This window comes from Aptenodytes patagonicus, chromosome 10, assembly GCF_965638725.1.
Source record: "Aptenodytes patagonicus chromosome 10, bAptPat1.pri.cur, whole genome shotgun sequence".
Taxonomy (NCBI): domain Eukaryota; kingdom Metazoa; phylum Chordata; class Aves; order Sphenisciformes; family Spheniscidae; genus Aptenodytes; species Aptenodytes patagonicus.
The window spans coordinates 1347738-1362439 of NC_134958.1; the positions used below are offsets into that span (position 1 = coordinate 1347738).

Here is a 14702-nt window from a genome sequence, read left to right on the forward strand (position 1 = left end):
ATTGTGAAGATGATAAGCTACAGAGGAATAAACTGAGTAACACTTTAGCAAAAATCCGGTCAGCACAAGATGCAAACATGTCGTGTTTTAAGTAGAGGGCTGCTCTCTCTGGCAGCTCTCATAAGCATTGAAATACCTACTGTAGGATTTTTAAACAGTCCCGTGTTGTTTTCCAGTAACATCTGACAGTGATTTATTATTACAAATTACTGCTCTCCATCTTTAAACCAATCTCTGTATAAAATATTGCAGAAGTCTGCAAATAGTTGAATCTTTGTCAAGCTGGATTGTTAAACAAATTAAAGAGGAAACTTATGTCTGCCGTCCTGAATTGTATTGTATTTAAGGCCTCAAATAAAATTTCTGGCATGCATTTTTATTTATCTATCATAGAAATGCTATCACAGCTGGAATTTAATGCATAGCTGTTGTCAACCTGTTTAATGGGAGGGATGTCTTGGCTTCCAAATGGGAGTTAGACCTCCCAGTACTCAATTGCTGCAACTATCGTATGGATGATATGCCTTCAGAAAGAGATGAGGCTTAGCCAAATACATGAGCTTTTTCATTGTTAATTCATGTTGGGCTTCCTTTGAAAAGAAAGCAACAGCTATGGAGCCACTGCAGTATGATATTTACAGCTAACATAAAGTTGAGTAAGTCGGTGAATGCCTTCAGTCTGTAGGTCTTCAGCCATGTCGTTGCTGCTAAGCTGGTTCTTGAATTAGTGAGTAGCAATAGTGAAGATGGTCATCAGCAGTCATCATCCTCATCTCCAAAGACAGTTCCCTTGGCTGGGGAAGCCTCGATGAAAGATGAAACAGTCATCGTCCACATCAGTGAAGGAACTGTGAAAAAAAAAAAAGATTGAATATATCTAGAAATCTCATATTGGAAAATCTGTATTTTAATATAAAAGCACCTAATTGTTTTTCCAGAGAAATTTTCATGTATTCTGTAAGCTTAAGTGCGCTCTGTTTTCTGTTCTAGGGTGACACACGGCTCCTTCAGCTCCCCAAACCAAGCATGCTGGATGCGGTTTCACATTATGGTGGCAGTGACTGTGAACCTAGCCTAGGTCTGATCTCCACATTGCCCTTGCTTCATCCTGTGAACTAGGGTGGGATTTAAAACAGGAGCATTTCACTAATTTGGTTTCAATATAATTCTGCAAAATTTATATCAGCATATTTACGAGGGTGGTAAATCACAGTATTGATGGTGAGAGTGAAGGCTAGGTGTAAACCCTTTATTCCCTTCCAGTTACAGCTGAGTGTCTATTCTATACTTAGTGCCGCATACTTATGTTTTCTCCTAATTGTTTTCTTTTATGAACTAACAGAAATACCTGAAAAAATAGTTTTGAGTTGCAAAATTAGAAATCCTATTGCTTTGTCAGGTTTTTTTAAGGTTTTTTTTTTTGTTCAGGTAGGTTTATCGAGTCATGCAGTTTGTTCTAACATAATCTAATTTAGGCAGAGCATCAGCTAATCAAGGAAAAAATGTAAAAACCTAGAGAAGAATGAATGGAAAACTCAGAAATTTAGTCTGCTCCTAACAGGCGTGTTTGTTTCATTATAATGTAACTTCAGAGTTTTTTGTGTAGTCACATTTAACAAAATCACAATCTAGGAAACTGTAATATAAAGGAAAACACATAATGATGTGTGCTTAAGTAAGGGCATTAGCTGAGACAAGTCCTCTTTGCTTTCAGTACCTGTCCGGTTATGGCATGTCGGTACAAGTAGCATGTTTTGTAACCCATTCTGTAGACTAGTAAGTTTAGGGATCAGCAAAAAGCGTATGTTTTGTTCCTTCAACTGGCTTATATTTAAAATGCTAAACGTTGCAGCACTGAAAATCTTACAGCTTTACACTGACATTTCAGCACTTATTTACCCATGTCAGGATACAGTGGAACAACTGTATTTTAGAATATACGAGTTCTCTTGCAACTTTTGGTGAACTGAGGTTTGAAATGAGCCTCAAACTTCACATTTTCAGGTGTTGCTTTCCTTCTGCTAGATGCAGATGATGAAATCATAATGATTGACCTACTTCACAATTTGTGATTTCCTTGTGGAGCAAGAAACAATTCAGCTTACGTCATTTGTTCTTAAGTATTCCTTTTCTTTGTCCAGTTAAGAGAAAATAAAACCAGTTTCCCTGATCAAAATGCAAATATTGGATCTAGAATTTGGTTTAATGCCAAAAAATCAAAAGAAGCAGGTTAAACTGTTGTTGCTTGGGTAAAAATAGAAAGCTACAGTTGGAAGAAGAGAAGTGACTCAGTAAGCAGTATGGTGATGGCAAAATGGGATGTCAGCCAAAACGCAGGAAGCAAGATGGGAACACCCAGATCAGTTTAACAGTCTGCATTTTACACTCTCAAAGAGCGGTAGTTTCTGAGATTACTGCAAGAAATTTAAGCTTCAAATGAATTTAACTGGATTTTATTTCTGTACTTATTAAGCTGCTTGAAAACTAAATAAGTTTTAGTAAAATGTGAATTGTACTTTTTTTTTTTTTTTTCCTCCCAGCCCCATTTTAAGGCCAGTCTTGTTTTGGTAACTTTATTTACGGTAAAGCTGCCTCGAGATTAGGTCTGGATGCTGTGAGAGGCATCCAGCAGAAGCGTGCGGTAGATCGGCAGCGATACACACGTACCAGGGGAGTTACTGCAGTGCTGCAGTCTGGAGTGGAGCTGATGGCACTGATTGGTACTGATTGATTTTTTATTGCTCTGGAGCTCGGGAGTAACTTCATCAGCTGCCATGTAGCTGTGTCTTGATTTTTAAACCCCACCCCCCCACACTTACAAGATGGTGTGCTTTGTTTTGTTTTTCCAATTATAAACTGGCATAACAACACAAAAGCAGGTGAATTTCCTCCTATTCTCCTACACAAAACTAAGTGGATCCAGCAATTTTTTACAGCTTATACTTTATTTTCTTTGAATAGCAGGTATGCATCAATCCTAATGTAAAATTCCTATGCTGCCATTTCCTGCCTACAGCTGAGCTGCTTTGATAATCGGGTAGTGGTTCAGTTTGGTACCCTGGAGAAAGTAAGGAGACGGCAAGAGTAAGATGAGGTATTGTGCTGCTCTCCTCATGTTTTCATAATGGCTGTCCCCGAGCTCAAAGATCTTGAGCCCTAAGAATCTAAGATAGGAGTCAATATGGGGAAAAAAAAATATCTCTGTGGGAGTATTCCTAAGATAAGGTGAGTAACCAGTTCATTGCATTTGCTTAAATTTAAGTGAACTTAACTAATAGCTTGTTTCTCGCAGCAAGTAGACTTTGACTTTAACTCTTCATAACTTAAATTATACTTAAACTCTTAATATTGCAAGGCTTTTGAAGCGTGTGACTTCAGATATAATTACGGGTTTGTAATATGCAGACGCAACATGACTGCTCATTCGGAGAATCATGATATAATTATGGGTTTGTAATATGCAGACGCAACATGACTGCTCATTCGGAGAATCATGAATTTGGGGGGTTCAAGGGCAACTTTCTTTGATGTGAAGCACAATGTGGAATTAGTTAACCGAAGCATCCGTAGGTGTTTCTAATTCCAGAAGAGAAGCTGTTAGTCAAATGTTTACATTGTGTTTCATTTCCTTCACAGTAGTTTCTTGAATCCCTGCCTTACTCTTAAAATATGGAACTACCTTTAACCTACTTCTTAGAATAGCGAGATAATAAAACCTACTCGGAGTTGACTGTTTTGGGGAAGGGCCAGAGAGCTTTTGCTGTAATTTTTTAAATGCAGGGCAATGCCTTTGCTAGGAGGTGATGGGTTCTGAACACTGACACTGCAGGCACTTTTTCTCCGGTGTACCTGACTTCTGCCACGGGACTCTTAGACTGAAGCATCTCCTTACGGACTGCCTGTACTAAAAGTACAAAAAACCAAGATCCAAGTACTTAAGCAATATTTTTAGTCTTTCAAAAAGCTTGCAGCACATGAAGGAAGCAGAGAGCAGAGGTGGGCAACCATGCCACGGTGCCCGCTGGACAGCTGGGGTAGGGCAGGAGCAGGGCTTGCGTCAGCTGCGAATCCGAACAGCCTACACCGTGCACTCCGTATTTTGTTTAGTGTTTTGCTTACTGGGTTTCAGCTCTCTAAGAAGTGAAATAGAAATCTGATTACTTTAAATCGGTGGCCTTCAAAATCCATTATGGATGCCTGAAGATTTTCCAGGGAAGGTCTGGACTGTTACAGAGCATGTTTAAAGGCAATTATTAGTTGTTTCATGGACTAAGAAAGTAGCCCTCCAAATCAGTGGAGATCAGGACTAATGGATACCTCAAGTTGAACAAATTTGTCTTTCTTTGGAGAAGGGTACTGTACCAAAATGAGCTCTCCTGAGAAGAGGAGGACAAGCTTGGTAGATATTTGTGGTGTCCAGTGCAGTATGAAAGGTGCTAGGACAATAAAATAAGCATGGACTAAGAGAGATTATAGTTGCAGCACTGACGGGTGGTGGTAGGAGGAGGAAAGCACAGGGGGACAGGGCGGGAGGAGCTCTGCTGGGGCCATCGCTGCCTCCCTGTCCCCGGGCAGGACAGGAGGGTGGCTTGCAGATGTATCTTCTGGTGGCCCCTGGAGCACAGCGGGTTACCTGATACCTAATGTCTTTGTTTCCTGTCTAAGCCTAGAAAATAGATTAAATGCTCTTCTAATACACATATTTCAGGAAAGCATTTTCTGTAATTACTACAGAAAATGCTGCGATAGGAAAGGGAAGGGAGTTGGTCCACACAAGCGTGACCCAGTTGGGAAAGGAGTCAGCTGGGCACAACTGGATTAACTGAAGTTTTGGGAGAGTCCTTGGGTTACAGTTAAGTGGATTTGTGACTCACTAGTACCACATACCTAACTTGCATAGATGTTTTAGGATGTGAGCCAATTTAACTTTTCGGGGGGCGGAGGGGGTTGAGTTCTTATTCTTTATTCCAGTGCTCCCGTGATTGTGCACATGTGTGTAGTGGACGGGGGAGGACAAGGATTTGAAGACTCTTTATGACATCTCTGGTTAAATGGGCTTTTCTGTTTGTCCAGAAGATGTAGCAAATCAGTCTTTTTTGAGGTTGGTATGTGCAGGAGGCAAAGGAAGATGAATGACGTGCCTCCAGGTTTTAGTTTTCCAGTGTTGTATGTTTTGGTTTATGTGTAGTAGCTTCAGTCTAAATTTATATTTTTCTCTTTTTCCGTCCTAGAGTAGTCTGACATTTGTTGCTATCTCTTGTGACCACCTGGTCAATAAACTTTAGTTTCAATGTATTGATTAAAGGGCTGTAGTGCCTTGTTAACTTTAATCCCTATGTACTTGTGTCAACTAACTGGATTTTTTGCTATTTTAAGGGGAATAAAACCCAGACGCTGCTAGGATGCATATTTTATGCTATATACTTGCATGTTCCATTGCTAGAGATGAAGCAGAACAATAATAATATTTATATAGTCAGATTATAGGATTGAGGTTATTCTATGCACAATATATGATGTGTGTCTTAAACAGGGCTGGTTCATAGACAATAGCAAACAGCACACACACAGTAAGACTTTTTTTAACTAAACACTGAGTTTGCTGTTTCTATAAATCTTTCCACCCTTGTCCTCAATTACATCAACTTGCATTATCTGTGTCTGTTGTATAGGAACAATTACCAGGCTTCTCAATATTTGTAGGTTTTTTTCCCTTTATGAAAACTCTTAGAGGTTGCTAAATGATACAGAAATCTAGTGGAGCTAAAAAAAGTCAATATGCCACATGAACTTTGTAGGAAAACGTATTTCTCAATATCCATTGCTATTCATGCTTTAATTTTTTTTTTTTAAAGTCCAGATCAAATAGCTGGTTTGTTACATTGCTGACATAATTTTGAAGTGTTGGCTCTGTCTTTATGATGCTGTTATGAAAACATAACTCAATACTTGCTGTTTATCATCCTTTAACGAGATACAGTTTTTATTTTGAAACAACATCGTGTTTTTGTAACCGCAGCCAATACAAATATGTCTCTCTAGCTAGTTGGGTCTCTTCTTCCATCCTTAAGGCAAGAAACTGGTTGCTTCTGAAATAATAGGTCTGATACAGGAACAGAGGCAGTGTTTGCAAATTGAACGTAAAAGTAAGTTTTATCTGTTTGCATAAAGTAATATCATGTATGTATTCTGAATCTTGAGTAATGATTATTTCAGATTTATTTACCTTGCTTTATTCACTAGGTCTTACTTATTTACTAGATTCACTGGATCTTGCATTTGGACATGCTTAAACTGTCTGTGGCTTGTTATGTCAATTTGTGATATATAACTGTGAAGACACTGAGCGTTTTAAGGATACAATACAAGCTTTGGTATCAGATTTTTTTAATACAAAAAGGGGGTGGGCTTTTTGCCTGAATCTAACCAGCTCAGCAGAAGCACTCAGGCCATAGGATTTATCTATTAATTTGTGTCCAGTCCAGAAGCTTTTGATCAAATATGGATTCTTTCTAAAAAAGAGAGCCAGATAATAGAAGGTCTACTGCTTCACATGGTAAGCTGCTAATGGTAATTAAAAGGCATGTCTATTTTACTGTTACTTGCCATTTAAAATTCCCTAGTGTATATTTTCAGGTATCACATTTTACTGTGCACGTTTCTGTTACAGTAAGAAGGCGTTTGAGATAGGATCTGTCTGCCTAAGCACGTGCAGATCTTGATCAAGCTCTTTAATTTTTTTCTTTAAAACCATAGATGTTTTTACACATTTTAACTATTTTACACATATTTACATATTTTACACATTCTCTTAAGGATGACTTTTCCTTCTGTTTAGTCTGCTAAGCATGAGGCAATTCTTGTTTAAATTAATATCGCTCCTGCTGAACAGTTTCTAGATTTTTGGAACTTCTGTGTCAGAGTAGGAAAAAATACTCCAGTAGTGATCCTTCCTGCTGTGGCCTTTGGACATATATGAAGATGAGCATGATGCTTGTGTTAGCAGCAAGATAATGCTGCAATTTTATTTTTTTTTGTCAGCTGTAATACCCAAATCCTTTTCAGAGTCTTTCCAAATCCCATTTCCCTATCCCTAAGTATGCCTTGCCTATTTTTCAGCTGAAAAAAAATTATAAAATTGCAGGTGCCTAATTTTGTAGGTGATTCATATCACTACCTAAGTGTCTTCTCCTCTCTGTTATTTACCATTCCTTTAATCTTTCATGCACCATTTATTGGTCATTTTCTGCCATCCGTCAGATGAATGACCATTTTAACTCATGCCCAGATGATTTAATGTATCGTTCACGTGCCGTATGGGGTCCTCCAGCATAATTCATCTATCCTCTGGCTTTTCTTCTGCCTGAGGGCAGGCGGTGGCCAGATGAATTGTCTTGGCAGCACCCTGCTCTTCTGGGGCCCGCGGTCCCTTCCTGGTTGGGGTGCTCCCCAGGGCGGGGGACAGGCAGCCGGCATGGGCGGCTGTTTCGGAAGAGCACCTTCCCAGCTCCCCCCCCTCCCCCCGGAGGATGGAGCCACAGGACTTGTGCTGGTTGTGGCAGTCCAGCACCTGGCACCTTTTCATAGATGTGTGCATGCAGATGTGGCATGTACGGTGCAGGTCGGGAGTGCCGTACCACTGGCCACGTGTGCCATGGACAGATGTGGGTGCACGGCGGGAAGAGGGTCCTGGTTATAGCCCGTCCCTGCCACCCAAAGCTGCTGTGTAAGTGCATTCCCTTAAAAAGGGGGAAAAAAGAATCAGTAAAGATGAGGACTCCTGTGCAATGAACTGAATTCCCTGGCAGTGGGCTGACTTCTCTTATTTACCTTATGTAGATCCCTCAAAATAGTCTGTAAGCCCTGGGGTCCGTGGAGTACAAGCCTGGGCTAGGCAAATATGTACATGCAAAAGCTAGTTTTATACACTTTACAATTTGCATATACAGGTAATTGCACATTTAGTTGGAGCTTTTGTTTCATGCATCCCTTCTTGTACGTATCTCTCAAGTCTGTCTTGCCATGTTTGCCAAATGCTTTGCTATTAGGGAATGAAGACAAAAAAATAATTCTGAATTCTTTTTTTTTTCAAGTGGAAAGGTATTTTATGCATGGTAATCAAAACATGAATAGAAATTAACTCTGTCCCTGTGGCAGTTTTGTTTTGGTGGATGACATAGGACATTTAAGCTAAAATTGTGAAGATGTCATGTGCTTTTGTTCCCCTGAAGCATAAAAATGAAGGTAAAGAACTGCTGCCAGCATTGCCTCCACCTGCTTTTCTTTGCTGCTCTTAAAATAGACTTTGAAGTGAATGTATTTTCGCTTTCTCAGAAAAGAGATTTTTCCGTAACCTCTTCAGTAACTAAATCATTTTGAAACTTAAGCGTCTCCAAGCAGAGAGAAGAATGACACGATCTGGTTGTACTTGAATCTGTTTGAATGATGTGTGACATCCTCATGATGAGGGAGGAGGAGGAGAAGGGCGCTTTACAAAACACCATAAAATCAGGCGACTGGTGCATCCTACCTCTGCGGGAATCGAGTGTGCCAGAGTAATTCATGAAGAGCAATGCCAGCTGCTGCTTTGTCTACGGAGACTTGTTGTGTTTTAATTCTGTGCACAAGTTTAGACTGACCATGGTACAAAACAATGAATACTCTGTATGTTCCTTGGGAACCTTTCCTGTGTGTTAATGGTAACTAAAAATGGACCTCTCAAGTAATCCTTGCTCTCAGCAGGAGGGACTTGCAATAAGAATCCTAAAGAACATTGTGTCCCACTTTCTCTAATAGATGTAAATCTTTCTATTTTTTTTCTTATTCAATTTTTAATGTGTTTTATGATGTATTGTGGCTTCTCTTTCTATGTGTCACATGATACTAACGATGCCAACTCATACTGCCATCAGACTTCTCCCACTAGAGCCCAGGAAACTTTTTTTTCTTCTAGAGAAGCTGTGATCCAGCTGTGGTTCACAACACAAACAGTTGTTTCTCAGCACTGCTGAAATCTGGTGGATTGACCAGTTACTACGTGAAGCTTTCTTTAGAGTATTTCTAATTTTGGCTGCTTGTAGGGACAACATTATGAGATGAGGAAAGATGTTTTGTGGTGGTACAGTAACTTGGGCCTTATGGGGAGTGCAGCCAGTCTGATACAAAGATCCATTTCCCATAGCTCTCGTTTTAAGTGTGAATTGAAACAAACTGTGGGGTCAGCCAACAGCTGAAAGCTTGTTACACAGTAGATGTCATTATTTTTTGTCTTTTTGAAATGACAGATACTTTGGATGAATACTTTGAGTATGAAGCTGAGGAGTTCCTGGTCTCCTTGGCCTTGTTGATCACCGAAGGTCGAACGCCCGAGTATTCGATCAAGGGCAGAACAGAGGGCTTTCATTGCCCACCGGCACAATCAAGTCAGCCACCAACAACTAAGCATGAATGCAGCGACAAACTGGCTCAGGTATGATGGTACCCACTTCATTTTAAGTGTCGTGGCGTGCATCCTTGCTACCATGATTAAAGTCAGCCGAGAACCCCATGGCAGATTCACAGTTAAGCATGAATAACAATTGCTTTCTGTCAGTCCTGCATTTAAACGAGTATGTAATTCAGTATCGTACTAATAATAGATCTGTCCTTAAAATGAGAGATCATTAAGCCTTTTATCCTTGAACATAAAATTCTGCACGACTATCTGAATGCAGTACCTATTTGAGTCTTTATTATGCAAATGGTGAGTGCTATACTTAGCATTCTTGGTCTGGTTTTTTTGAGAAAATGTAGGCTGACTTGCCTAACTTTTTGTTTTTCCAGGTATTCTTGAAAAGTTAGTCATTCAAAAAACACGAGCACATCAAATCTAGCTAGTCTGTTTGGGGGTAAGGTTGGAGCATCCCATCTCTCAAGTAAAAGTTCCTAAGTGCTGTGTGAATTTAAGTTATTACTCATGCAGAAGTTAGCCTGCTCCAAGACACAGAATTTATAAAGGTACTGCTTGAGTGTGTCTATCCAAGAGGATGACTTGTGGAGAGAGAAGTACAAGGTAGCAAAGTATAGTGGTTGGGGAAATGTATTTTTATGAGCTCTTTTAATTTTCTACAGAAGTTGCTCAAACGGCAACCATAAAGGATTTGTTAATTATTTTTCATTTAATAGCTCTGGAATCTTATCTCTGATTTGGTGAAACCTAGTTTACAGAATTTGACCCTTACCCTTTTCCAGTACTTTGGAACATGTTTTTAAAGTAGGTTTAAATCTGGCTAGTGTTTTTATGGCTTGCATATGTTGACTTTTCTTTCCCTCAGTGTCGTCAAGCCAGGCGAACCAGATCTGAGGTTATGCTACTGTGGAAGAACAATATTCCAATCATGGTAGAAGTGATGCTACTTCCAGACTGTTGCTATAGCGATGAAGGGCCCACGACCGAGGGGAATGATTTAAATGATCCTGCAATCAAACAAGACGCATTGCTATTAGAAAGGTGGATTTTGGAGCCAGTTCCTCGACAGTAAGTTGGATATTAGGATTAGCTGATAGTTGCAAGAATCTTACCATATTGAAGTCCTTAAAGTAATCGGTTAGTGGGTTTGAACTGGCTCTTTGCCATGAGAACTGGTCTCAGAAAACCACTCTTTACCAGTGAAATCTAAGTATCTTTTAATCTTCCTGTACTCATACTTTCTGCACATTGTGCGCTGCAGAGTATGAAATGCTCCTAGCTGAAAATGGTCATTTTTATACATTATTTGTTATGTTAAATTGTATACGTTGTTATTATGTGGATAAAAACAAATCAGGCTCTGTAATCTTAAAAATGTTTGAGGAGTTTCATTGTTTTGCTCAATTCGTCTGTGTTTTATTTTCAGAATGAAGATCTGAAAATGTTCTAGTTCTAATAATTCTCTGTGTATATTCTTACCAACATCCATGTGTTTCTCTTAATACATTTTAGGAGCGGAGATCGATTTATTGAAGAGAAGACCCTTTTATTGGCTGTTCGCTCTTTTGTTTTCTTCTCTCAGCTAAGCGCGTGGCTGAGTGTTTCACATGGTGCTGTTCCCCGAAACATTCTATACAGGTACGTCTGGGATGGAAAAAAACCTCATTTGCTGTTCACAGGTTGTTGCAACTTGTCTTAAAACCATTCTTCCCTCCTGTTTTCCTGTTTGCTTTCAGAAGGTGCCACGTTGTTGGCCCAGTACTTTGGCGGTTGTATAGGATTCATATACTTCGCAAAGTACAGCAGCTGCTGGTCTCTAGTGCTTTTTCTTAGACATTTGTGTTATGAAGTAGATAAATTTAAGACTCTTCATTTAGATATTTCTGTAAATGCCCTTCTGTATTGTTTCAGGGTGAGCGCTGCAGATGTGGACTTGCAATGGACGTTCTCCCAGACACCAACTGAGCATGTCTTTCCTGTTCCTAATGTTTCTCACAATGTGGCCTTGAGAGTCAGTGTCCAGTCCTTGCCCAGACAATCGAACTACCCAGTTTTGACCTGTAGTATTCACACCAACCTTAGCTTTTACGAAAAGCGAATGCAAGAGCGTAAGTTACATCAGCATAACGATTCCAGTGCAGCGCAGCAATGCAGTACGTCCAGTCCGCAGCGCTTCTGTGGGAAACAGACTTGGACAATGACACCTGAAGGCCTACTTAATGGAAAAAAGACGCCTGAATTTACTACATCTATCAGAAATTTAAAACTTTATCCATCTACCGGACTTGGATCTGACTTTGGGGCATCGCAGTCTAAAGTTCAGTGCTATAATGCTACAGCAGACAATAAGACACAATCTCATGAAACACCTGTCAGAACTTTTAAATCCTTTTCTCTAGTTGATTCCCGTGTTTCAAATAGTCATTGCTCTCATCAGCCCACAGGAGAAACCAATCCTTTAATAGGCTCTTTGCTTCAAGAGCGACAAGAAGTCATTGCAAGGATTGCTCAGCACTTGATTCACTGTGATCCAGCTACTTCACCAGTTGTAGCTGGACGTCCATTCAACATACATGAAAACAGCTCAGCTACACAGAAAGCTTTTCGGAGTACTTACGAAGACGAAAACTTGCCAAGGAAAGGCAAGGAAACCTCCCCTGTTTCTATTGCCAACTTAGACAATGCAATACAAGAAGATGGTGGTGAAGGCAAAACTAGAGCAATACCAGAGATGCCACTGCTCGATGCCCGTGTTCCAGTGAACCACTGTGGCCGTCAGTCGGCAGGAGAGAGTAATCCCCTGATCGATTCTCTGCTCCAGGAGCGGCAGGAGGTGATAGCAAGGATTGCCCAGCACTTGATTCATTGTGATCCAGCTACTTCTCATGTTACTGGACGTCCATTCAAAGTGCATGAGACTAGCCCAGTTACTTCAAAAATTTTCCGAAGTACATACGAAGATGAAAATTTGCTGAAGAAAGGCAAGGAACCGTCGTCTTTTTCTTTTGCTAAATCCGATTTTTCTTTGTTAGAAGACAGCAGTAAATCAAAGACGAAGACACCTGATACTCCTATCAGCCCTTCAAGATTCGATGGAGAATTGAAGGCTTCTCTGAAACTCCAAGCAAGAAGAAAATTGGTTTTAACAAAACCCAATGAAGCTGTCCGAAATGCATTTCATCAGACTTCAAATAAAACTTCTCATGCATTTACTAACATTCACACGTCATCATCATCGTGTATTAAAGAAAATAAATCTGAATTGCCAGATAAATTGGAAACCATACATTCTGGTTATGCACAGAAAGACCAGATAACCAATAGAATTAAACAGTATTCAAATTTCAGCAGCATTGATGAACAGATTTGCACAAATAAACTTAAAGAAAGAACAGTTGTTAGCGAGAACAACGGCACGGACAGTTTTAACAATTTACAGATAGAAAAATGCAGAATACTTGAAGGTACAAAAAAAGCAACTGTGATGCAGGTATCTGACTCTTTGCACAAAAATGAGCTCAAGTGTTTAGATAAAGACTCAAAAAAACCAAATATTTATGAGCAAAATACTCAGCTTATTAGTATTGAAAATTATTTAAATAAAGACCATGACAGTTTCAAAAACAAAACCAAACAAGATAAAACGAAAACTGCACATGATGAGAATGAAGACCCAATAGGCCTTGATTTCCAAAGCACTTCTCAGAAGAAACCTACAGAAGATGGCGTGGTTAAGTGTGAGCGGCTGAAGAACCCAGATGTGCAGGTAAATACACAGAGGAAAAGACCAATTCCTATAGCTGCTCGTAGGCAGATAGCTTGTGCCCTATATCTGCTAAGGACCAATGTGAAGAGGGATTTAAGTCTGACTTTGTAGGAAGCAGCATGTTACTGTTGTCTTGGTCTGAAGTAACATTTGGCTGGTAGTGCCTCCCCTGTGCCTTCTTAATTATAAGTTTAACATTGAGAAGAACATTGTCTTATTCTGCTCACAGTGATAGCATTACGAACGACAGTTTCCACAGGCAGTGAGGCATCCTGTTCTTTTTTAAATATACCAGCGTCTGAATATGGTATGTGATCTTTAGTGAGCAGTCCGTGTGATTGTAGATTGAGCCAAGGGGGATTTATACTGAATATTTCATAATATGCTAGTGTGATGCAGATCTACCTGGTTCAGAAGTCTTCTCCGTTACAGCAAGCAAAGTATTACCATGATAGGCCATTGAAATATCCCATTGATATCTTGAGTAAATTTATTTTGCTGACAGAAGGCACCGTCTCTAAAACACACAAATATATGGCGGAAACATAATTTTCGATCCTTGGATGGAACTTCAACCAAGGCTTTTCATCCCAGAACTGGATTGCCTCTGCTTTCAAGTCCCGTAAGTTATCGCTGAAATTATAACTTATCTTTTAAATGAGAAAGGAAGTATTTTGTTCTTCTCATATCTGTGTATGGTAGAAGATTTGACAAATTACCTAGGTGAAGTGTGTGTGTTTACTTTCAGTGTCAGAGTGAATACTCTTGCAAGTGGAAATTTGAGAGTTAACACTCAAATGAAGTGGAACAATAATTTTGGAAAAGAAAATATTAAAGAGGTAGTTGTTGAGATCCTATCAAGATTAACAAAAGGTGACATTAGAAAATTCTATGGCAAAAAAATGCTTCGGTGCTATTTTAGAGCACAAAAGAAAGCATTTTGAAGATAGGTGAAGATAAGTGTAAGCTAACATATTTTGTCATTTAAGAGTTTTTGTGTGAGTTATTAATACCTGATTGCCTGTTATTCCAAAGCTTTTGTTTCTGTGAACAGTTTGTACCATAAATTCTTCAGCAATCAGAGATGTCATTGAATGACTAAGTGATACAAAGCTGCTGTAGTAAGACAGAGACACTGGGGAAGCGTTACAGTTCTTGGTAGGTTGTTGGGAGTTTTAGAGAAAAAGGCAGTCCCAATCAAAACTACTGAAGTAGTGATGTTCTGTCATCAACACGATATGTTTTATTTTTCAGTGTTTGTAAAGGCTGTCATATTTTCGGGGAACTCAGATGGAAATTGTTACAGCCTGTTTATTAGTAATGTTCTGTACCATTCCAAAGAGACGTCAGCCTCTTGAATGAGTCTTTATTTAAGTACTTCCTGTTAATCAGAATTTAGTCTTGTCTTTAATAATTTTAGAATTTTCTTCGCTAAGCTTAGAACGTATAGGAATTACTCTCTTCTGCTCTGTTTTAATAATTTTGTAA

At 39.4% G+C, this 14702-nt stretch overlaps 1 protein-coding gene across 3 annotated transcripts in view; it reads left to right on the forward strand.

Moving 5' to 3' along the window:
* Nucleotides 1–14702, forward strand: part of ATOSA (atos homolog A) — a 50329-nt gene that overhangs the window by 22904 nt on the left and 12723 nt on the right. For 2 of the 3 annotated variants that reach the window (XM_076347742.1, XM_076347743.1), the window contains exons 2-6: nucleotides 9285–9469; nucleotides 10314–10516; nucleotides 10961–11086; nucleotides 11360–13214; nucleotides 13720–13836. In XM_076347742.1, the coding sequence (XP_076203857.1) occupies nucleotides 9285–9469; nucleotides 10314–10516; nucleotides 10961–11086; nucleotides 11360–13214; nucleotides 13720–13836 (2486 nt within the window). Of the gene's footprint in view, nucleotides 1–990; nucleotides 1079–9284; nucleotides 9470–10313; nucleotides 10517–10960; nucleotides 11087–11359; nucleotides 13215–13719; nucleotides 13837–14702 lie in introns of all 3 variants that reach the window. The other variant, XM_076347741.1, reaches the window with a different exon arrangement.